The following is a 22795-nucleotide window of genomic DNA, read 5'->3' on the forward strand; positions in this document are numbered from 1 at the left end:
CTCTTCAACCCCGCTCTCTGTTCCACGCCTCTCATCTCCCATCTCTACGGAGTCAGTCAGCGAACCACCAAAGTACATGGGCGCGACAGTGGCCGCAAGAGAAAGGGAAGCGATAAAGGTTTGAATATCGACAATCGAGGCGCCGCGAGGGCCGCCATCCCTGCCCCAAAATGAGCAGTAGCGAGCCAAACGGCCTTGAGCCCAGGAAGAAAGTTGTGGTCGTCGGATTGGGTATGGTCGGTATTGCCTTCATGTAAGCGTCTGTCGTTGTGTAGGGGTTCTCAATTCTCGTCCATATTAACGTAGGCAAACAGAGAAAAGCTCCTCAAGTACGATGTCAAACGCCACGAATACGACGTCGTAGTCATCGGCGAGGAGCCGCACCTGGCATACAACCGCGTGGGCCTGACGAGCTTCTTCCAACACAGGCAGGTGGAGAACTTGTACCTGAATCCAAAAGAATGGGTGGGTGGAGTGCCTTTCCGACCTCTGCAGGAGCCATATTGCTGATCTTGTCCAGTACTCGAGTATGCCCGAAGGCTCGCTAAGCTACCACGTCAATGCAAAAGTCACCGAAATCAGACAAGATGAAAAACTCGTCGCAACGACATCGGGCGAGAAGGTGCCGTACGACATCCTGGTCCTCGCCACCGGCTCAGACGCCCTGCTTCCACGGCACACGCCAGGCCACGATGCGAAGGGCGTCTTTGTGTATCGCACCATCGACGATTTGGAGCAGCTGATCAAGTTCGCGAGCACCAAGAAGGGAACGACGGGCGCCGTCGTGGGCGGCGGCCTCCTCGGGCTGGAGGCCGCCAAAGCAATGATGGATCTGGAGGATTTCGGAGAGGTCAAGCTGATTGAGAGGAATCGATGGGTGTTGTCTAGGCAGTTGGACGGCGATGCCGGCGGCATGGTTGTGGACCAAGTCCGGGCCCTGGGGCTCGATGTGCTGCTGAGTAGGCGGGTGGGCGAGGTTCTCACCGACGAGGATAACTCGGTCAGGGGCGTCAGGTTTGAGGACGGGGAGGAGATGGATTGCTCGTGTTTATGCTTTGCGGTAAGCGAGAGAAGTCAAAAGGAGGATCGTTTCCGATGCTGACATGGCACAGATTGGTATCAAAGCCCGCGACGAACTGGCGCGCCAGGCGGGCATCAACTGTGCGGACAGAGGCGGCGGCATCGTCGTCGGGAACAACCTTCAGACCTCGGCCCCGGACATATACGCCATCGGAGAGTGCGCCAGTTGGGAAAAGCAGACCTTCGGACTCATCGCCCCGGGCGTGGAGATGGCCGACGTGCTCGCTTTCAATCTCACCCAGGCGAAAGCGCACTCGCTACGCAAATTCAAACGGCCGGATCTGAGCACCAAGCTCAAGCTCCTCGGGGTCGAGGTTGCGAGTTTTGGCGACTTCTTTGCTGATCGGGATGGCCCCAAGGAGCTCCCAGCTCGTCGCGGCGGCGGGGAAAAAACAGGTGTCGTTGACCAGGTCAAGGCGCTCACATACAAGGACCCGTTTCAGCAGGTATACAAGAAATACCTGTTTACGATGGATGGCAAGTATCTGCTTGGGGGTATGATGATCGGAGACACCAAGGACTACGTGAAGCTGGTCCCAATGGTGAAGAATCAGAAGCCTCTCGAGATGGCGCCCGGCGAGTTGATTGTCGGGGCCAAGAAGGGCGACGACGATGGTGCTGAAGATCTGTAAGTGGCCTCTGCCGTCGGCCGATGGTACCAAAGCTCACATGAGACAGTGAGGATGACACTCAGATATGCTCGTGCCACAACGTCACAAAAGGGGGCGTTGTCGAGAGCGTCAAAGACGGCACGTGCAAGAGCATCGGCGACGTCAAGTCCTGCACCAAGGCGGGCACCGGCTGCGGTGGTTGCATGCCGCTCGTGCAAGCCATCTTCAACAAGACCATGGCGTCGATGGGCCAGGAGGTCAAGAACCACCTCTGCCCGCACTTTGAGTACTCCCGCGCCGACCTGTTCAACATCATCTCGGTCAAGAAGCTCGACTCGTTCGGAAAAGTCATGGCGGCATGCGGCAAAGACGCGGCATCGGTGGGCTGCGAAGCGTGCAAGCCGACAATCGGGTCGATTCTCGCGTCGCTGTTCAACAAGCACATCGTCGACGGGCCCCTCCGCGGTCTCCAGGACACCAACGACAAGTTCCTGGCAAACATACAGCGCAACGGCACCTTTTCCGTCATCCCGCGGGTGTCGGGCGGCGAGATCACGGCAGACAAGCTCGTCATCATCGGCACGGTGGCCAAGAAGTACGGGCTGTACTGCAAGATCACGGGCGGGCAGCGCATCGACATGTTCGGGGCCAAGAAGCAGGACCTGGTGGCCATCTGGGAGGAGCTGATCGACGGCGGCATGGAGAGCGGGCACGCGTACGCCAAGTCGCTGCGCACGGTCAAGAGCTGCGTGGGCACGACGTGGTGCCGGTTCGGGATCGGCGACAGCGTGGGCATGGCGGTGCGCCTGGAGGAGCGGTACAAGAGCATCCGCGCCCCGCACAAGATCAAAGGCGGCGTGTCGGGCTGCGTGCGCGAGTGCGCCGAGGCCCAGAACAAGGACTTTGGCCTCATCGCCACCGAGAAGGGCTTCAACCTCTTCGTCGGCGGCAACGGCGGCGCCCGCCCGCGCCACGCCGAGCTGCTGGCCAAGGACGTGCCGCCAGACGACGTCGTCCCCATCCTCGACCGCTACCTGGCCTTCTACATCCGCACCGCCGACAAGCTGCAGCGCACCGCCCGCTGGATCGAGGCCCTGCCCGGCGGCATCGCCTACCTGCGCGCCGTCGTCCTGGACGACAAGCTGGGCATCTGCGCCGACCTGGAGCGGCAGATGGCCGACCTGGTCGGCTCCTTCTTCTGCGAGTGGACCGAGGTGGTCAAGGACGCCGCCCGCCGCCGCCTCTTCGCCCAGTTCGCCAACACGCCCGAGACCGTCGCCCCCGCCGTCGAGCCCGTCGTCGAGCGCGAGCAGACCCGCCCCGCCTACTGGCCCAAGGACAGCGCCACCCACGACTTCCGCCGCCACCCCTGGCGCGGGGCCCTCGCCTGGCAGCCCCTGCTCGAGGCCAGCCGGTTCCGCGACCTCCCCGCCGGCGACTCGCACGCCGTCAAGCGCGGCGGCACCCAGCTCGCCGTCTTCAAGGTCCGGGGCCGCTTCTACTGCACCCAGAACATGTGCCCGCACAAGCGCGCCTTCGTCCTCGCCGACGGCCTCGTCGGCGACGACCTGTCCAAGGACAAGATGTGGGTCAGCTGCCCCTACCACAAGCGCAACTACGAGCTCGCCGGCGACGGCGCGGGCCGGTGCGCCAACGACGACGCCGTCAGCATCGCCACTTTCGCCGCAGAGCAGCGCGACGACGGCTGGGTCTACGTCCTCCTGCCGCCCGTCGACGAGCTCGACGCCCTGCTCGGCACCGAGCGCTGGACGGTGCGCCGCGACGAGGCTGGTGCTGGCCCTTTCGACAAGCTCGATCGGAAGCTGGAGCGTGCCAAGGGCGCCCGGGGTCGGAAGGTCGTCGACGGCGTTGAGGAGCGGAAGAGCCATCTCGAGAACGGCTTGGGAGGGCCGGCGAAGGCGAGGCAGATCTTGGCCGGGGGTGGTGCCGATGGGATGGATTGGTGAGGATGGGGGGAGTTTCGCTCGTCGTAGTGGTCTGCAGTCTATTTTGTGTCGCATTGCGAGGGAGCTGGTCCGGCTAACTCCTGTAGTACCCATGTCAATCTGAGGTTCATTTTTTGATAATATTGTTGAACGTTGAAGTCGGGGACAAAGTAAAAGACAATGTTTGATACTCAATGACCTCCCCACTTGAACAAGTGTGCTGTCAACATTGGAGCCATGTTCGTCTTCTCGCTTGGTACCACCTACTTCGGAAATAACGCAACCCCCAAGGGCGAGATGGACGACAAGTTTAACCCCCAAGATAGGACGTACGTCAATGTCCCAACTTAGTCTCGGCCTATAACCATTGACTACAGCGCAGTCTCTACAACAACCCCGTCCCGCCTCACAAACTGCCAGGCTCTCCGCTATGGCAAAAGGCTGACCTCTCTGGTACCTCAAATACAAAATACCCACTTCTCCAACCGACTGCAACATTCATCGCCAGAATACCCGATTTCTGCTTCCGAACAACGCCGGCATCCAGCGACGACCAAAACGCGCGAACAAGGTGGCCAACAATCAAAGAAAAGCAAAGATGAGGCTCGATCTTTGCTTGTTTGGTAGGCAGAGGGTCAGCATCTTTGTTTGTTTGCAAAGATCTTTGACTGTTTGGTTGGCGTATACACGGACCACTATCGTGAGAATTTTCTTGGTGTTTTACCCCGTTTCGGTATAGATAACCCCCGACCCCGACCCCCCTTTAAGGAAGAGGAAAGGGTAGGAGAGAGGGAAGATAGAATAAAGGAAAGGAAGGGGGTGGTGGTAGGTGGGGGTGTCATCTATACCGAATCTGGGCAAAACACCAAGGAAATTCTCACGATAGTGGTCCGTGATCACGCCAACCAAACAGTCAAAGATCTTTGCAAAGATGATAGCCCTCTATCTTTGCTTGCTTGTTGGGTTGAAACAAGCAAAGACAAACAAAGATGTTTGATTGTTGGCCACCTTGCGCGCGAACCGTCAAGTACCAGTTCCACCCCACCCACCGCTATCGACTCCAAGCCCGGACTTGGAAAAGTATCGCTCAAATATTGGAAGGAATAATGACCCACTCATTGAACTGTTGAAGGCCGCATGTAGTGCAGGTTACTGGCTGGTTTATGCACGATGCTTTTCTTTTTAAACTATATATTAGCAAGCAGTGAACTAATTAATTCATCGCGCAGTGGAATTCTAGTCCACTCAAGATTGCCAAGAATTGGTGAGGTGGCCGAGTTGGTTATGGCGCCAGGTTAAGGTTAAAGCTTAACGAGTTTCCTGGTGGGGCAACCCGCGCGAGTTCGAGTCTCGTCCTCATCATCATCTTTTTTTTCCTTTTTGCTTACTCCTTGCGATCGCTTTTGTCTTTTCACACCTCTCAATTAGTCTCACGATCGCTTTTTCAGTTTTAATCATTCGGATTGACAAATTCTGATAATCTGTTGTGAACTGTTCCAACCCGTAGGCCACCACCCTGGATTAGCCGGCTAACACCGCATAATTAACCGGCGAATACCGCATAATTAGCCGGCTATTCAGTGGTGGCCTACGGGGTGGAATATGAACCCATTTCCCTCGTGCTGCTAATGCCATTTAAATGTCGATACAAATCCGCAACTGCAAACAGTAGGTAAGCTATTTCTTAAATGAACGGCCCTAACTTCCATGCTATCAGCTACGTTGAAAAAGTCTAACGATAATAATCACTATGTACAGAATTATAACATGAGGCAGCAGCCGCGCCGAAAATCCAGTTCGTCTTATTATGCGCACAACCAAAAACTCCTTTTACAACTCGTGACAAAAAGGCGAAAGTAAAAATATGGACAAGCAGAAGAAAAAACAAACAACACATGCACCCACAACGTTAAGTTCCATCCCTATTTCCCTCTTTCCCTCCCTCTCTCCCTTCCCTCCAGTCCATCTATCCATCCTCTCAACTCGACCCCAAAATCCTCGCGTACGCATCCTCCACCTCCTTGACAATCTCCAACAGCGTCACGATGACGATCTGGTGCGTGACGTTGGGCAGGCGGTCGCGCTGCAGGCCGATCCACTCGAGCGGCGGCGTCGCCTCGCCCATGTCGCGCAGCTGCGGCGTCTCGATGATTGGCGGCTCCAGCGGCGTGTACTCGTACCGCGACTGCGGCACGTTGACGACGGCCGTGATCTTGCCGCTGCCCCTGTCTGTTTCGGCGCCGTGGTGTTTGTCTCCTCCCGCCGCCGCGGTATTCTCTTCGCTCGCTGCCTTGACTGCGGCTGCGGCAGAGGCTTCGGGCTGCTGTTGTTCGGCGGCGCCGGCGGCAGAGGCGGCGGCAGGGCCGGCCGTGATCTTGACGGCGGACTCGGGCAGGGGCTTGCCGAGGCGGCTGGCGAGGGCGCGCGAGTGCGTGTTCCACATGTTGCGGATGAAGCTGATGCGCGAGTAGTTCCAGCCGACGTCGACCTTGCCCTCGAAGGAGCTCTTGAAGATGTAGTCGATGGCGTTGCCGCCCGGCGCCTGCCACGTCTGCATCGTCGCGATGACCTTGGGCACGCGCAGGATGGTGCCGCCTTTCGCCGTCGCCGCGCCCGCCACCACGTCCTCGACCGTCAGCTCGCTGACCGCCCGGGGGCCCTTGGACGCGTGCCCGATGGACGCCAGCGCCACGCTGAGCTGCCCGAGCGTCATGCCGAGGCCGCTGTGGATGGTGCTGTTTTCCAGCGACACGGCGAAGCGCGCTTGCACGTCCGACGCCGTGAGGAGCAGCATCTGCTGGTCCGAGAAGGTCGCGGGGAAGGCGCCGACGCTGATGGAGTTGAGGGTGACGACGACGTCGGTGTGGAGGGAAATGGGCGTCTCGAGCGGCTTGTTGCCGTCGACCTCGGCCTTCTGCGATGCGGGTTCTTCCAGGCTGGTGCGCCTTTGCTTGGCCGAGCTTCGGCGCAGGAACTTCTCGATGTCCTTCAGCGACTGCTGGTACGCCGTCTGGTTTTCTTGGACCAGCCTCTCCACCGCCTGCATGAGCGCTATGGCTTGGGCTGGGCTGATGGGTGTCATGAACGCTTGCACTCGGTCGCCCTCGAGGGTGGCCACTAGTCGGTCCTGGGCGCTGCCCTCCATCCCCCTGACATTGTACATCAGGAAGGCGAAGGATGTGATATCAGCAACGGCAAACGGCTGGTAGTCGAACGCGGCCTTTACGCGCAAGCGCTCGAAGCCCATGGATGCTTGAATAAGCGGAGTCCTTCGCGCTTCTTCTTTCTGGGACGGCCAGCTGATGGAGGTTCGGACTTTGAAATCGAGCAGCTCGACAAACCCGCTTGTTCTGCCTGTGCTCTCTATGCCGACCCGGTTGATCCCAAAGCAGAGGTTCTGCTCCCAGTCTGACGTCTTCTTCGAAGACGCCCACAGGTTGACAATCTTGAACGATGGCTTCCCGATCGCCTGTCCCATGTCGAGATCAACAGCCATCTCCTCAATGGCAATGGTCGCATTCCAGGGGAACGCTGCAGCGGCAGCGACCTGTTGGTATCTCTGCACGAGATATTCTTGAGGTTCCTCGGAAGGCGTCGGACTGGGGGCCTTTGAAGCCTGGCGGACCTCTGGCGGCACCCAAATCTCGCGGAAAAGCAAGAAGTCCTGGAGCTGCCTTGCATTGATATGCGTTCTCATGGGGTTAATCTTGAGGATGGCCGAGATACCGCTTGTCCCGCTCAAGTGCTTGCTGTTCATCACCGAGAGTACAATGCGGTCCACATCAAAGCTGAAGGTGGACTCCCTCGAGTAGACGTGTTGCACCGAAGCTTGCAGATTGTCAAAGGTGGAAGACACAGCGAAGAAATGGCCTTGCTCCGTCGACTTGATGCTGTTGACCGTGAGGTAGATATCCTCGAAGCGCGCAGTGGCTGCAACCCGGGCGATTGGCTGGCAGCTGAGACTGAACTCTTGCTGGCAGATGCGAATGCCCATGTTGAGCCGCGTCTTCCCGAGAAGGGCACTTGGGTCCGCCGTAATGAGGCTTTCCTCGTCAAGGAACTTCTGCGGTACCTTCGGTTCAGGGGCTTTCGTCGGCTTCTGGTCCTTGTCCTTGTCCTGGACGACCTCCTTGATGCTGTTGGAGATGTCCATGATGAGAGGAACCACGGTGGGATACAGGGAGTTGCTTGAAGCGTTAACCTTGACTTCGGCATTGAGTGACGGATCAAGCGAGTTATCCCTGTATTCGACCTTGAGGGATATGCCAGGAGCGCGGAGTGTTGTGCTCGTGTTGGACCCATCGCTGGCAAACTGACCATACCGTCCATACTGCGAACTGCGACCGTTGTTCAGGCGAGAAGTTGTACGTGGCGGCTCACGCTTGCCCTGGAGGGTGACGACCGCGCCGGCAAAGTCTGCGTCAACAATAAGCGAGGACAGTTTCTTGTTGTTAAACAAACTCTTGCGTGGCGTCTCATCCGGCGTTGCAGCCGTCTTCCAGGATGCAGTCGCAGTTTGGACCTTTTGACTTGCAAGAGAAATCGACCTCTCCAAGATGGACGCCGGCAGAACGAAGCGTGATTCGAGGAGGAGGTCAAGTGACTTTCCTGCGGCATAAAAGGCGAACCGACGATCCGCCTTTGAAGAGGCATACGAGACGTTGAAGACAACTTCAGGGAGAAGTGCCGAGTTGAGCGAGCGCTGCGTTTTAGGCTGGCTTGACGGGACCATCTGCAGCTGCATGTCCTCAATGGCAAGCCTGGCTGTTTCCTCGCTTCTTGTCGAGAGGTCGATCCTCTTGAAGGACAAGACCAAGTCTTCGATTTCACGGCCCGGATATGCAGGAACAGAGTTTCCAACGATCCAGCTGATTTGAACATTGGTGAGCTCGAGTGAGGCCGCTGATGTGAACAGTCCACTGGATGCAATGCTTGGCGAGCCGTCATCTTCGCCGTTGCTTGCGGGGACGAGATGGGAAGGTCTCCGCCTAGGCTGGCGAAGTTTGCGTAGATACCTCCTCTCCCTCGAGAGGTCGAGAACCTTGATTCTTTCTTGCAGGTGGTTCATGACTTCAACGGCGGCTGAAGCCGTATCTGCAAATACGTTGATCTCGAGGCCTGTGCTGCGGACCCTATAGTCTCGCCGTGGCATGTCAGACGCGCTGCCTTGAAGCGTTCCGCGGAATTCCAGTCCGAAAAGAAGGTTGCCGCAATGTCTGATGTCGTCACCATCCGAGAGCTCAAGGGACAGGCTGATGTGAGGAAGCACAGCCGAAAACTCCGGAATGGGAAGGACAGAGCCGTCTTCTGCGATGTTGCTTGCCCTGCCTTGGATGCGGTTGAGCTCGAATGCAAGTGTCGAAGCGGAGGAGTCGGCGAGCTTTGTCGGCGCCCGGGCAATTACACTCATGCCGGTCATAACGAAGCTTGCATCAAATGCCACCGGACGATCTTCCTCGCTCGATCCCGGAGAGATTGAAGCAGTGTCTCTCTTCGGCAAAGCTTCCTTGATGTTGCTCTTCAAAACCCTAATATCACCCTCAATGGTCTTCATGACATTCTCGACTTCCTGCTCTTGGAGCGTGGAGAGCAGCCCGTGTACCGCAGATGCCTCGACGATGAAAGTCTCCATGATGCTGTTGAAGAGGATTTTTGGCCCGCCTGGTGAATCCATCAGTTGCAGGTGCCCGTTGTGCAGCGGAACAGGGAAGACGGCTATGTTTTGCCAGCCGTGCTTGTCGTGGCTCCGTAGGTAATGGGTGTGACGATCGAGATCGAAGTTGACGTTCAAGGTCGGGTCTCCTCCAAGAACAGGTGCTGCCGAAACTCTTCCCATCTGACCCGAGACGACATAGCTCAAGGATTGAAGCAAAGCAACATCAATACGGTAGGCATCCATCAGCAGAGCGACGGTGATGTTCGGGAGGCTTGACTCTTTCTTTGTCGCACTGACCACGGGCTCTTCAGGCGCAGGCTTCTTGAATCGTTCCGCTTGCCGTGCGAAGTAAGCCACCTCGTCGCAGATGATCGAGTTTGCCACTTCGATGATGCCAAGGATGTCTTCCTCAACCTTCCACGATACCTCCTCGCATTTGCCAACAACCATCCACCCCTCTGGCATGGGGTGCCTCCACTTGTCGTCGTCGTGGGAGACGAAGATACTGGGCCGGACAACCTGAGACCTCATCAAGAGTCTGCCGCGTGATCGTAGTTCAGAACCAGCAGCATCGGAATGGATTAGGGCGCTGACGCTTATGCCCTCATCCGCTGCTTTCCTGTCTGAGCCAGCAACTGATATCTTCATCCCGTGGGAGGACGAGACATGACGTAAATTGATCGTGTCAAGGCTGATACTGCCCTTGTCGGTCCCAAAGAGAAATTGGAAGTCGTGAACCTCAGGCTTTGTGGTATTGCTACTTCGAGGCTCTGGGGGCTTCTGATCTGGTTCCTGCTTGCTCGCCTTCGCCTGTGGGCCTTGGGTCTGGAATAGGGTAACAACGTTCTCGACCAGCTCGCAAATTTCCCAGCTGAACTTGACAAGCACGTTCCGGGTAGAGACTTCCACGATAGTGGATTTGGTGGGATTGTCTTGCTCCAACAGCATCAGGCCAGATGGTTCTGGAGGCGGTGTCAGGGTAGCATTGATAGTCAAAAGCTGAAAGAGTATTTCGCTTTGCTCCGGACCAGGATCTATGACAATTCGGATCCCAGCAGTCTTGACTGAAATGTCGACCGGCAACGGCTTGTCCTCCACGGCCTCCTCGTCCATGACAGAGCCGTAGATCGCGCGAATTGCGAGGCTCTTCCTCACATGAGCCAGGTCCCATTCACGCCATTGGTCCCATATCTCAACAACCTTCGCCTCGGCATCCTCTGGACAGGTGGATAATCCTTCGATGCACGTTTGAGTGACTTGGTCCTTTACGCTAGGCTCTAGGTTATCATATATGTATCGGAAACGTGAAACGATCTTCCACGAGTCGTGGTTTCGAAGGTGGTTGTTGGCTGCTCGCAAGGCATAGGATGGTCTGGTTATGAAAGATGGGTCAGGGACCTCTCGGCCTGCGGTCGTGAGTGCATACGCCAAGTAGGAAAGTCGTCTCTTGCTCTTTGGGGCGACGGCTGCAAATTTGGCTTCGATTTCATCCGCAAGTATTGTCGAGCGGTGGATCAAGGAGGCGAGATACTGTAGCTTTTTGCTCGAATTCGCAACCTCAAGTCCTCTGAAAGACACATTGACAGATAATGTCTTGCCGGTGACCAACCAAAGTAGCACGTCAGTCAGGATGGCTTGCACAGCCACATCGCTCACAGTTGCGTTCGGCTGCTTCTCCCTTACAGAAACCGTGAGTGACTTCAGCACTGTATGCACTGCCAATGTGCTGTTTTTGACCGCTGCTTCAGTGGGGAAATTCTTCTGCCGCAGACTGACTGACAACCTGTCTAGGACCAGATCGTACTGATCCTTACTTGGCGCACCGGTCTTGTTCCCATCGGTTATGATGTTATTGATGAAGCGAAGCTGGAATGAAGGAAGTCTCAAACTGAGTTCAGTGGAGGTGCCTATTCCATCGATTCGCTTTTGATAATCCAGAATTTTGCCCATTATGTCGACCTGGAAGGTATCAAGTATGTCCTGTGGGTGTTTTTCTTGGAGGGAGTCTATCAAGTTGACTACCGTCGAGACCGCATTTGGCGTCACAAGGGCCCGGATACCCGGTTCGAAGCTCAGGAGGAAGCTCGTGTGAACAAAGTCTTCGTCAAACATTTTTGTCGACACGTCGTTGAAGACCAAAGCATTCGTGTCCACCGTGTTCCAGCTGTGTGCTTCTGTCGGATGCTCGGGCACATCAGAGACATCCAGCTCGACACCATCCAGGGGGAAGTACGGAAACTCCAAAGCACTCGAAAGCGCAATCGACGACCTCGGCTGACCGATCTTTCCAGCAATCTCTTCGCCCCCTTCTAACGCGTCGGAGTAGATACTTGTTGTTGTTCTCCTCTGCAATAGAGGAGGACGCGCAGGGAGACTACCCTTACTGTCCGTCTTGCGATGGCCAGCTAGTCTTGGATCGTTGGCGCGGATGCTCTGCTTCAAGGAGCTAGCTGCCACTGAACCCATACTTCCCGCTCGCCGCCGGCGTCGCACCCTTGGGGTTATGTTGATAGAAGAACTCGATGCAGAAAGTCCTGATGAGCTCACAGATGCATTTCTGGTGTCCAGAGTGGACGCCAAACTCGCTTTCCGGAGTAGGGACTTGCTACGCAGGGGAGACGGCAGTTGTGGAAACGTCATGGCTGGAGGCTCTACCTTGGAGTGAATTGTTGCGTCTTCGGATGCCTCCAGGTCCTCAAGTAGGAGCCAGGGTGTCCTATGGGTTCGCAAATCACTTTCCCTGAGATGATTCTGCTGATCGCGACGGTCGTCGCTGAAGTGAAGGTTCCGCTTCAGCATGTGCAGCCGGATATCAGTTTGCAAGTACGCCTGCGTGTCAACCGTGCTCTTACTGATACGACTACGTTGGCGAAGAGCTGCCTTGGCTTCAACAGAAGCTATGACAAGGTTGGGAATGAGGACGTTGAGACGTTGAGAAAATGTCGAGTTTGCCCAATCATTGAAGTCCACACTGATTGCGTCAGTGCTCAGTAGCAACACTTCTTGAGCAACGTGCAACCAGACTTTGATTGTGCTCGTCTTGAGTCTGAGAAAGGTCACATCGTGTATTAGCAACGGACTGAGAATCGGCAGCGCGTTCTCGTCGTCGTCCAATGAGAACGCAAAGCATTTCCCAAAAGCCCCAAGCTTCCCAAGAAAGTTGTCAGAACACTCGCCGGTGATTTTCCCCACTTCGAAATCCCAGTTGCAGACGTAGGTTGGCTCCAGCGGCGGCAGTCCAAACGTTCGATGGCCGTAAATCTTTACCAAATCAACGAACAGTTGCGTACGATTGTTTGTATCGAAGCCGCTATCCTCCTCTGCATGAGACATGTTCAGGGCGAGACTCAGAGGGCTGAAGTCAACCATGAGATCCATGTAGTAGCTGGTAAATCGGAGGTCCGCATTGGCGTAGGGGAGTTCGACTCTGACGTGATCTTCGACAGAATACAGATTGGCAGGAAGGAGGACGCTAACTTTCTCGGCGGACACGGAGAGTATGACATCCAAATCATTTGACTTATTCGACGCTTGGTCCGCCGTGTCGATTGCAGGAGGCTCTCCGGCTTTGCTCTGTGGGAGCTCTTGATACTCTTCCAAGGTTTTGAAATGCATGTCTTCTCCGAAGTAGTTGTCCTTTATCTTCATGAAATGCCGAACCACAAAGCCAAACAATGCGAGCTCAAACTTGGTACCACCGACATCAAGGACCAGTCTGTCAGTCAGTCCGGGTGAGGTTTCTGACCAGTACTTGTAGCTTCCCTTGAGAGTCAGCATGCCCAAGTCTGCGACGTGATTTTCCTTGACGAATGTTGCAATGGTGTTGCGAGGTGGCATGGAGAGATCCAGACCAATGTGGTCGCCCAGGGCACTGAAGGATATTTCGCTTTCGATCGGCCGGAATTTATCCAACGGAATCTCCAGCCTTGCGCCTAGATGCCGGCCTTGCAAGATCAGGAATTGGTTGTCTTCGAGTTCAGCCGGGTTGTTGATGATGTTGGAGTCGTTTGTATTCAGGAAGATTTTGAGGTTGGGAAAATCCATGTTCATAACGTATCTGAACGGAGTGAAGGTGTAAAAATCAGGTGGAGGACCGGAACCCCAATCATTCACAAGATCCGTCAGAAGAAACATGTGGTCTCTGAGCAAAAAGAGTTGAAGATCATTGCATCTGAGGTTGAAAGCCCATTGTCTCAATTCGTTCCACTTCAGAGGGTTGGAGAGATTGCAGTCCATTTCCAAGCGACCTGACTTCCACAACAGGTCGTGGTTAACGCTCGTGTAGACTTTGGACTCACGAATGTCAAGGTCTAAAGAGTTGCGGTAGCCTTGCGAGCTTGCGACCATGTCCATGACGTATTTGACAGTAGAGTCCGGCTGCACCTCAATGTCAAGCCAGCCAAACGGCCGAACTGTCTGTCCGGTAGCACCTGTGTCGCGTTTCTTGTTTCTTGCCGCCCTCTTCCTTCCCTTGACACGGACGTTCTCACTCTCGGTGCTCTTGCCATGTCCACCGACGTTCTGGGCCCGGCCTTTCCATTTCCAGTCCTTGGATTTCTCGCGAACGGGAACGCGCAAGACGGTCTCCTCCTCAAAACTGATGAAGATTTTGAACACCGTATTGACGCGAGCAGCTCCCGGATTCAAGGGTTCGGCCGGAACCGCATCTGTGCAAGACGCCGGGACGAAATAGTTCTGCAGAATGACACGGTGCCGGTCCGCCCAGGGGCCATAATTGATGGTCCCGCCGAAGATTTGCAAGTCAAGGCCATAGTCTGGAGGAATACTGCCGTTGATGTCTAGGGTCGTGACGCTTGGATTCCGATCAGCGATACCCGGTCCTCTGGGTACAGAGCCGGGAACATCCCAGTAGAAGCTCATGGAGAGGCGCGGGAGATCGGCAATCAATGAAAATTTGGCGTATTCAATGCCTCCCCATTCATCATGCTCGTCGTGGTCAGCATCGTCAAGGTACCTTGTCAGGCCGAGCCAACGTTCCTGGCCAGGGAAGGCCGGTTGTGCGGTTGAAGCACGTTTCTTCGTTGGCTTTCGTGAGTTTGCCAGGGAATCCGTCGAGCCGCTGAAGAACGAGGAGAGATTTTGTAGAGGGTGCCACGGCCTCCGACGCCTTTCGGTCTTACGCTCTCTCTCTGCTGTTTCAGAGCTCGTGCCGTTCAAACCCTCCTTTTTCAGGCGTGCCGCGGTGGCTAGTTGCGGGTTCTTGTAGTCATGATTGGGCTTCATGTGCACAACAGGATGTTCGAAATCGAAGTTGAACAGCTGTTTGTATATGTCCAGTGGCCCGGCGTGAGCGGCGCTGAGTTCTCCGCTGGCTTTATCAAACTTCACCGAGAGGATTGATGGCGTGCTCTCGTTGCCCACAATGACAGCACCCTTGTTGCAATCAATGCGAACAGGGAGGAGACGGAGGAAGGCGGGTATCTCTGGTGGGGAATAGGCTTCCTCTGTCTCATGGCGACGGTGCGGCTCTTTTTCTTTGCTGCCGTCCCGACGCTGGTCGGAACTGCTGCTGCTTCTACTAGTGTGTCTCCGGTGAAGCGTGGACTGGATCTTGTCCGAGGTGGCAGTTTTAGCGGTGCTTTGCTCAGACTGCGGCGAGTCGGCGGCGGCAGGTTTCTGCACGCCGTTGGCACCCATGGCACGCGCAAAGTTGTCAATGATAGAGTCGTATGCGGGACTTCGATTGTACAGAAACACCTCCATTCCGGAGACCTTAATGGAAACACGGCACGGCAGCTCCTTGGGCTTGTGCTTCCCGCCGTCCTCCTCCCTGCCTACGCTGCGGCTCCTGCTCCGCGACGGGCTGCCGTAGACACTCGAGCCATCTGCCAGGGCGGGCTTTTCGGTGGCATGGCCATTGCAGAAGAGCTCGGTGCCTTTGACCTTCCTGTACCAAAAGCGCCATGTTATGTAGCCACCGTGAATGAGGATGGTCTGGTTGTGGCCGTGGTAGCGGATGTCCTTCCAAAAGATGCGGCCGCCGAGCAGCGAGATCTGCAGCGATTGGATGTCAAGGTATGCGCGGTAATTGTGCCAGGTGTAGGCGCGGATGGCGTACGAGAGGAGCGTCGCAAACAGGCGATTGAAGTAGAACAGGAAGAACACGGTGAGGATGCCGGACACGAGCAGCTCAACAAGGAACTGCCACAGCAGGCCGCGGTGAGCGTCCAGAGGCTGTGCAGTCAGCCCGCTGCTCGCCATTGCACGAGCTACTCCTGAGTCGGGGCGGCGAGCACGGGACGGCGCTGTGCATGGTGATCGCGCGCAGGGCGGGCAGGCATGGGGCGGCACCGGACGGCAGCGGGCGGCAGCAGACGCGCGGGAGAGCGAGCGAAGGCGGCAGCGGTGGTGGTTGTCAGCAGACGTTCTGAGGAGCGGCGCGGGACAGACGGTTGCGGCTTGGCGGGCGTGACCCTGCGCTGGCCTTTTGGAGCAATGACGAAGCCCGTGCTCGCGATCAACACTGCAAGCTGTTGGAGATGCCTGCGCCCACCTCCCCCGCCCACACCGCAACCCTCTCCGCCGAATCCACCTGCCTGCGAGCGTCCGGTTGCCGCGTCCGCCTGCGAGCTGCCCTGGGACCCGCCGCTCCGCCTTCTTTCGCCCGCTCCACGGCCGCTGCCTGCGTCCAGCTACATCTCGGGGGTCCGCAATGGGGGAGGAGTCCGCCAGCGGTGGCACGGGCGGGAGGTTTGGCAGCTGGGCCATCATTGTGACCGGCGTGGCTGCTCTGGTGGCCAGCCTGCTTACCGTCGTGTAAGAGCCCTCTCGTCCTCTCTGCTGCCGCCTGCTAACGTCCGGCTCCCAGCTCTGTCTGGCTGCAAACGTAAGTTCGCTCGCATACGATCAGCTCGCGCAAATGGCGGTCAGCACGCTGAACACGCCTCCAGGAAAAACTATCGGAAGCCGTTGCTGCAGAGATATGTGGTGCGAATACTGTTGATGTGCGTTCCCTCGCCCGCCCTTGCTGCTGCGCTGCTAACCCAAGCCAGGGTGCCCATCTTCTCGGCAGCATCATGGGCCAGCCTGATATCGTTGAAGGCCGCCTTCTGGATAGACCCGTTCCGTGATGTCTACGAGGTAGTTCCCAGCACACGCCCTGCCCCTCCGACACATGCTGACTCCGCCTGCAGGCCTTCACCATTTACACTTTCTTCCAGCTCCTCCTCAACTTTATCGGCGGTGAGCGTGCCCTCATCATATTGATGCACGGCCGTGCCCCCGTCCCCCACTTATGGCCCCTCAACTACGTGCTGCCGAAAATCGACATCTCAGACCCCCATACCTTCCTTGCCATCAAGCGTGGGATACTGCAGTACACATGGGTAAAACCTATACTCGCCATTGCCACCATCATCATGAAGGCAACCGGCACGTACCAGGAGGGCTACATCGGCATCACGTCAGGCTACTTCTGGAGCAGTCTCATTTACAACGTCAGCATCACAGTCTGCCTGTACGCTCTGGCCGTGTTCTGGGTCTGCATGTCACATGATCTGAAACCCTTCCGTCCCATGCCAAAATTCTTGTGCATCAAGGGTATCATCTTCGCTTCTTACTGGCAGGGTTTTTTCTTGTCCATCCTGGTCTGGCTTGGCGCCCTTCCAGACGATGTCCCGGGCTATACGCCTGACAACCTGGCAGCATCCATTCAAGATGCCCTCATTTGCTTTGAGATGCCCATTTTCGCCATCGCTCACTGGTACGCCTTCTCGTGGCACGACTATGCTGACCGCACGATATCTGCCGCGAGAATGCCCGTCAAGTATGCTCTGCGGGACGCCTTTGGTGCCGTGGACCTCATCCAGGACACCAAGGATACCTTCGCTGGGAAGCATTATGAGTATCGCTACTTTGACGCCCGTGACAACGTGCTTGCCCACGAGGAATCGGCTTCTCGTGTTGCTCGGATGATGGAAGGCATGCGCTATGAGAGAGGCGGCAAAGGAAAGTACTGGATTCCGAAGCCCGGAAGCGACAGCAGGACGCCTCTGCTCGGTAGCGTCACGTCGTCTAGTCGGGCGAGAGGGATGAGTCCGGGTGCTCACAGAGCCCTTGAAGCAGCACAAAAGTACGGTTCCACGGAAGACGACATGGAAGATCCAGAGCTCAACCCCGAAGACGAGCGCCTCTTCACAAATGCCAGGGCTTTAGAATTCGGTGACTGGAACGTAAGTGGCTTAAGTATCCGCAGCCTTGTCCGACGCTAACATTATCACAGTATCCGGTGATACCAGCACACTATGCATCGCGTGAAGACCGACTCTATCATACCCCAAAGATGATCACGGCGTCAACTAACCGGAATCTCCTTCAACCAACAAAAGAAAACAAGCGGCGCCGTAGGAGCCAGATCCAGGATGTGAAGGAGCAGGTTATCAAGGGAAAGCACCGCGACAGCACTACCAGCAACGGTACAGGCCAGTCGTCGAGCTCCAAATCGCGCGCAGGCAAACTACGACGACAGGATACCTCATCATCCACCACTTCGGTGAAGTCAGCTAAGTCGGGCCGGAGTCAACTCGTAGACCTGGTTGTCGAGGACCATGATGCGGAAGATGTGGAACGCGTAAGAGCCCGTAAGGAGGGTGGACCTGGCTGGAACGCAGCGGAGCCTAAGCACTTTGTGTGAGTAGAATGGCTAGAGTTGTCAGTGATACGGGGCTAATGTCACACAGGCACACGTATCCAGAGGGTGACCAGGAGGAAGAGGTTCGAGAGGGCTTTGATCCGGACCACCCACAGCCGAACCAACCGGAGAGAGAGCACAACCTAGATGCACCCTTCACGGTTGAAGAGGGCGAGGAAGCGGCGGCCCGGACTGACGAGACGCGTCTTGAATCGGAGGAGGCTACGCAGTGGCAAAGGCGCGATCTCAACGAGGACAACGACCGTCCTCTGGCGAGCCCGCATTACGGTAGCTTCCGGGAAGAGCGCAGCATCTGGAGCACTAGGGATGATTAGGCGTGTCATTTAGAATCTGGCCATGAATTTGGGTTTTCTGTAACATTCGGCGCAATACGGTCGGCGGAGTGACCTGAGGCATTCGGATCTGACGTCCGCAATGGGGGAGATCCGCCATGGGTTCAGGCATAGCGTTGGCGTTGGCACAGGAAGACATCGCCGATACCCTTCGAAGCATAACCGACAGTCATTCCTTGGAGCTGCAGTGATTCAGATGTACGTTATACAGTCGAAGCAAGTACTTGATATTGCGCGTCATTTAGTCAAAGCAGCCAAGTGTCTCGCGCCTGTTCGTTCTCAAGTGAGTTGCGGCCCATTCAATACCGATAGATGATACCTTTGCCTCTGAATGAAGAACAGCCGCAGACGTGTTCCCACGCCCCCAATGGGACACACAGCCGTGGCTCGCAGGTTCGGATAATGCATCAAGCTCCGCACCTCGTAGCCTTTCGATCCAACCCGGGGGATGCCAGCAATGCAGGTGTAGCACGCCATCAACCTAAAACAACTACTGACAGAAAGAGTCGGGTGACCGGACCAAGAGCAGAATAGCGAATAGTACTGTACAATAGCCGTGGCCCTTCGGTCGTCGGAACCGCCGCAAACGAGACCCTGACAAAGAGCGTGTCCAAGGATCAAGGTTGGCGGCCAGTACGATTGCACGTCGTAGACAAAAGGCGAAACACGTCACGAACAGAGTCTGGGTGGGCAGGCGAATCATGAGCACATTCGCGGTGCGTTTCTATATATGTAGGCTATGGTAGAGGGGGCTGCACGTAATATAGCAACGTCGGAGCAGCAGTCGCGAGAGGCCGGACGATCAGCGGCACGCCGCATGCACAGGCGGGCGCTTCTGCACCACAAAAGCAGGTGGAGCGCGATGTGGCGCGAGCTCCGTGCCGTAAATAGAAGTGCAGAAGCGCGAAGGAGCGAGCAGCAAATTATGCGGATGGCATGGCTGCTACTCTGTACGCTACGGCTCTTGCCCACAACCACCTGTGGCACAGCAGACGCAATGCGTGGTCTGTATGCCTCAGGCCGGTGGCCGGAGGGTTTTCACCAGTCACGCCGGGTTTGGCTCAGATGGAAGGAAGAGAGCTGCCGGCCGGTGGTAGCCGCCGTTGCACTGCACCGGCTGGCGACTGCCAGCCGACACTGTGTTCGCATTCATCAGCCTCGGGCGTGTCTTCACATATTCTCCGACCACGCTTAGCAAGACGCGCGCTGGTGGTGTTGCAGTTGCATTTGCTGTTGCCGACGGTGGTCAGTGCCGGGAAATCCAGGGTCTGAAACGATGGTGGCGACGCAGATGTGGGCGAGTGTGCGGCAAGCAGAGGGCCCGGGAGGCTAATGCAGGTACGCTGGACGGACGTGGGCTTCTGTTGCCGTCGGCGGCCGGGACGAGCCGGGGGGAGGCGCGACGTGTTGACGGTCGGTGTTTGTCGTCGAGCGGCAGCGGAGGGCTGTCGCGATCAGCAGCAATGGAGAAACGTGTGACGGGAGCGTGGGAGGGCGGCCTGGGGCAGCAGCACATCAAAAGCGGAGCAGGGCGCGGCGAGACGGCGGGAAGGCCAGTTGATGCTGCGGCGACAGGGCCAGCCAAGGCAAAGCACTTCCCGCATCGACGCAGCGTGGAGAGCGGAGGGCGGATGATTGCCACGGAAGCGCGCCGGGGGCTCTGGAAGGCCAGGGCGGGCGGCCAGAGGCACCTTCGCAGCACATGGGGCGGACCCGCCGGGCATGATTGGCAGGCAGACGAGCTTCTGGACGGTGGGCCGGCGGCCACGTCCACGGCGAAGAGCGGCGAAGCAGCAGTTTCTGAAAGAGCGCGCCAAGCCCCGGCGGCGGGCTGCGACGGGCTGCAGCAGCGCGCGGGCGCCAAAGGTGCGGCGCCAGGGGCTGCCAGCCAATCATGCGCCCTCTCGCCCGCAACTCGACACCATCGCAGACGCTCCACGCACGCTGCACCCGTCGTGGACCGCAGCCATTGGAGCGCCCGCCGCAGCCCGCATCTCGTTCATCTCGCCCAGCGCCAGGCGCGCACCGTCCATTGGGCCGTCGCCGATGAACGCAGCCCGGCAGAGCGTGTTCCTGCGCAGGGCACGCTGTTTCGCATCGTCGTTTGGTCGAGGCACTTGGTCCCGCAGCTGCCGTTTTGAAAAGCCCACGATGCCCCTGCTCGTCGCGCCTTCCTTTCCTTTCCGTCCATTTTACCTTCAAGCCCGCCGCATTGCTAGTTCTGCCTGAGAGTCCGGACTCTTCACGGCCACCTCCTCCCCCGCTCCTTCTGTTTCCGTCTTTCCTTGCTGGCCTCGCTGCGCGTGCGCTGCGAATACTATTCTTTTTTTTTTCTTTTCTGTCTTCTCTTGCTTCGCTTCTATACCCGCGACTTGTCGCCGCGTCTTCTTGCCTTCTCATCGCTGCCCGGGCGATGTATTCTTAGTTTCTCAAGCCAAATATGGGAGCACATCACTCCGTCGAGGCTGACAGCACCAAAGGATGGCTGGCCTCATCCCCCTTCGCCGGATGCTGTGCATCTGGCTCGCGGTCAGAAGAAGAGGTTGACCCTTTTCAATCTAATCCCGGTGAGTTTTCCAGTCCTGTTGCAGATCCGTCGACGCCGCTGACTCGCTCCAGGACATGTTGGACGGAGGCGGAGCATCACAGAAGAGCAACCGCGGTCTCTGCGGCCTCTCCTTCTAGAGTCGTCAAGACCCCTTCCGCAACCATCGGCAGGTCAATCAATGAGGCAGTGGTTTGGCAGTCGAAAAGTCGAGTCACGCACTCCAGGCTACCCGCACTTGAACATGCGTTCCGCCAAGGCAAAGACCAGCCGGCTCCAGATCTCTGGCCCTACCGACTTCCGCCATATAGATGGCAGCGGACCACCACCGCCTGTGGCCATGTCCGCCCCAGCTGCCCGTCCCGTGCAAGTCGACACTCAGTCTGGCCCGACCCTACGCAGGAAACCGGCCTTCCGTCCGTTGCAGCTGTCTATATATACCCCCGATAACCAACTATCGCCGCTACCCGACTTCACGAGGAACAGCTGGGACAGGAAGCCGCAAAACCTGGCATTCCCCGGTCAAGCCCACGTCCGGAACAGGACCGAATCGACGTGCTCTGAACCGGCTTTCCTTGTGCCCCGGAAACCCATCCCCTCCTACGTCGATGGCTGGTTCGGCGACGACGGTGCCGACACCAGAACGATCGATATTCCGCTCCGTCCTGTGGTTGCGAGGTCCAGCACAATGCCCATTCTCGAGAGGCCCAAGACGATCAATACCGATCTCTACGCTTCTGGCCGCAATGCTGCATCTCCTCTCCCCATGCCGGCATCTCCTCTCCCAGAATCGGGACCTCCTACCCCACGCATGCGATCAAATACGGAACCGCTCAGCTCCTCCCGCAGTCTCCGTAAGAAGCCTTCCTACAGGACACCTCGTGACAGCGTGGAGGATGCCATCAGCGAGCTCAACTCGATTGTCGAGGAACGCCGCGCGATGAAGGCCGCATCGAACTCTCCGAAGCAGCATCACGTCCCGGCTCTTGCTCCCAACTTCAAGATGCATGTTCGCTCCGAAACTCTGTCGGACATTGGATCTGCACTTTCCGTTCCCTTCAGTTCGAAGCCGCTCCCTTCCGTCCCGCCTTCGCCTGTTGTCGAGAGCGGAATTTCTTCCACATACGACTCCCCAGCCATGCCGTCCCTCAGCAACTCTCAAACCGACCTCCTTATCCGCTTTCCCAACCCGCCCGCCCCGATCGGCGCCAATCGTAGCAACACCCCGAAATCCCGCCTTGCGTCGTTCATGCAGCGTCGCCGGAATAACGGCTCCGTCGACACCCTTCGCACTTACGCCTCCTCGAATCTCACTCACAGCCGCACCGCCACAGATGATACCCTGAACTCGTTCGCCTCTTCTATCACCGCCACTTACACGGATCCCTTCTACCACGGCCCTTCTGTTGCCGCGCTTCAGTCCGAGGCGTCATACTGCCCGTATTCCTCGCCATCTCTCGCCTCCACTGCCGCCACTTGTCCTACCAACTCCACCCTCTCTCTGCCGGACACCATCTCGACGATCCGTGATTATGTCGACGATGAAGAGGCGGATGATGACGATTCAGACGCCCGCAGCTCTACTCCCGACACAGTCGTGTCTGTGGCCCCTGCGCCGCTACCTGAGGGCGTGAATACTCGCAGCCTTGGTGTTCCAAGCTTTGGTGTCGCACTGGAGCTGCGTGAGAGGCAGGGCAAGAGCTGGAGCGCTGTCGTGGAAGGAATGGACGACAAGAAGATTGAGAGTGGTGAAAGGATGCCGAACCCTCCCGAGTATGTCGAGCTCGAATTTGAAGAGGGACCACGCGGACGATCCGTGTACAGCGGAGTTGGTGTTGCGTTCTAGACGTTGACACGGGGACGACATCGCTTGAAGTTCATGTTATCAAAGAAGAGTGCTGGTTCTCTTCGACTCTAATGTGCATCGTCATCGAGCTAGACTTAATGGTTTTGC

At 57.1% G+C, this 22795-nt stretch overlaps 4 protein-coding genes across 4 annotated transcripts; 3 read left to right on the forward strand and 1 right to left on the reverse strand.

Moving 5' to 3' along the window:
• Positions 1-170: 170 nt before the first annotated feature.
• On the forward strand, positions 171-3658 carry BKCO1_23000125 (nitrite reductase; the record flags this gene model as incomplete). The annotated part of the gene is made up of 5 exons (XM_020272932.1): positions 171-253; positions 315-465; positions 521-1060; positions 1113-1708; positions 1759-3658. 5 exons carry the CDS (start codon positions 171-173, stop codon positions 3656-3658), a joined length of 3270 nt encoding a protein of 1089 aa, XP_020130647.1.
• Positions 3659-5615: 1957 nt separating this feature from the next.
• Positions 5616-15515, reverse strand: BKCO1_23000126 (fermentation associated protein; the record flags this gene model as incomplete). Its single annotated transcript, XM_020272933.1, has 1 exon — positions 5616-15515. One exon carries the CDS (start codon positions 15513-15515, stop codon positions 5616-5618), a length of 9900 nt encoding a protein of 3299 aa, XP_020130644.1.
• A 451-nt stretch (positions 15516-15966) lies between these two features.
• On the forward strand, positions 15967-18278 carry BKCO1_23000127 (uncharacterized protein; the record flags this gene model as incomplete). The annotated part of the gene is made up of 7 exons (XM_020272934.1): positions 15967-16070; positions 16123-16140; positions 16205-16258; positions 16307-16394; positions 16448-17485; positions 17536-17942; positions 17993-18278. The coding sequence occupies 7 exons, from the start codon at positions 15967-15969 to the stop codon at positions 18276-18278; spliced, it is 1995 nt and encodes a 664-aa protein (XP_020130645.1).
• Positions 18279-21022: 2744 nt separating this feature from the next.
• BKCO1_23000128 (uncharacterized protein) lies at positions 21023-22687 on the forward strand (the record flags this gene model as incomplete). Its single annotated transcript, XM_020272935.1, has 1 exon — positions 21023-22687. One exon carries the CDS (start codon positions 21023-21025, stop codon positions 22685-22687), a length of 1665 nt encoding a protein of 554 aa, XP_020130642.1.
• Positions 22688-22795: the final 108 nt, after the last annotated feature.

The sequence above is a fragment of the Diplodia corticola genome, assembly GCF_001883845.1.
Source record: "Diplodia corticola strain CBS 112549 chromosome Unknown scaffold23, whole genome shotgun sequence".
In the NCBI taxonomy this organism is placed as follows: Eukaryota; Fungi; Ascomycota; class Dothideomycetes; order Botryosphaeriales; family Botryosphaeriaceae; genus Diplodia; species Diplodia corticola.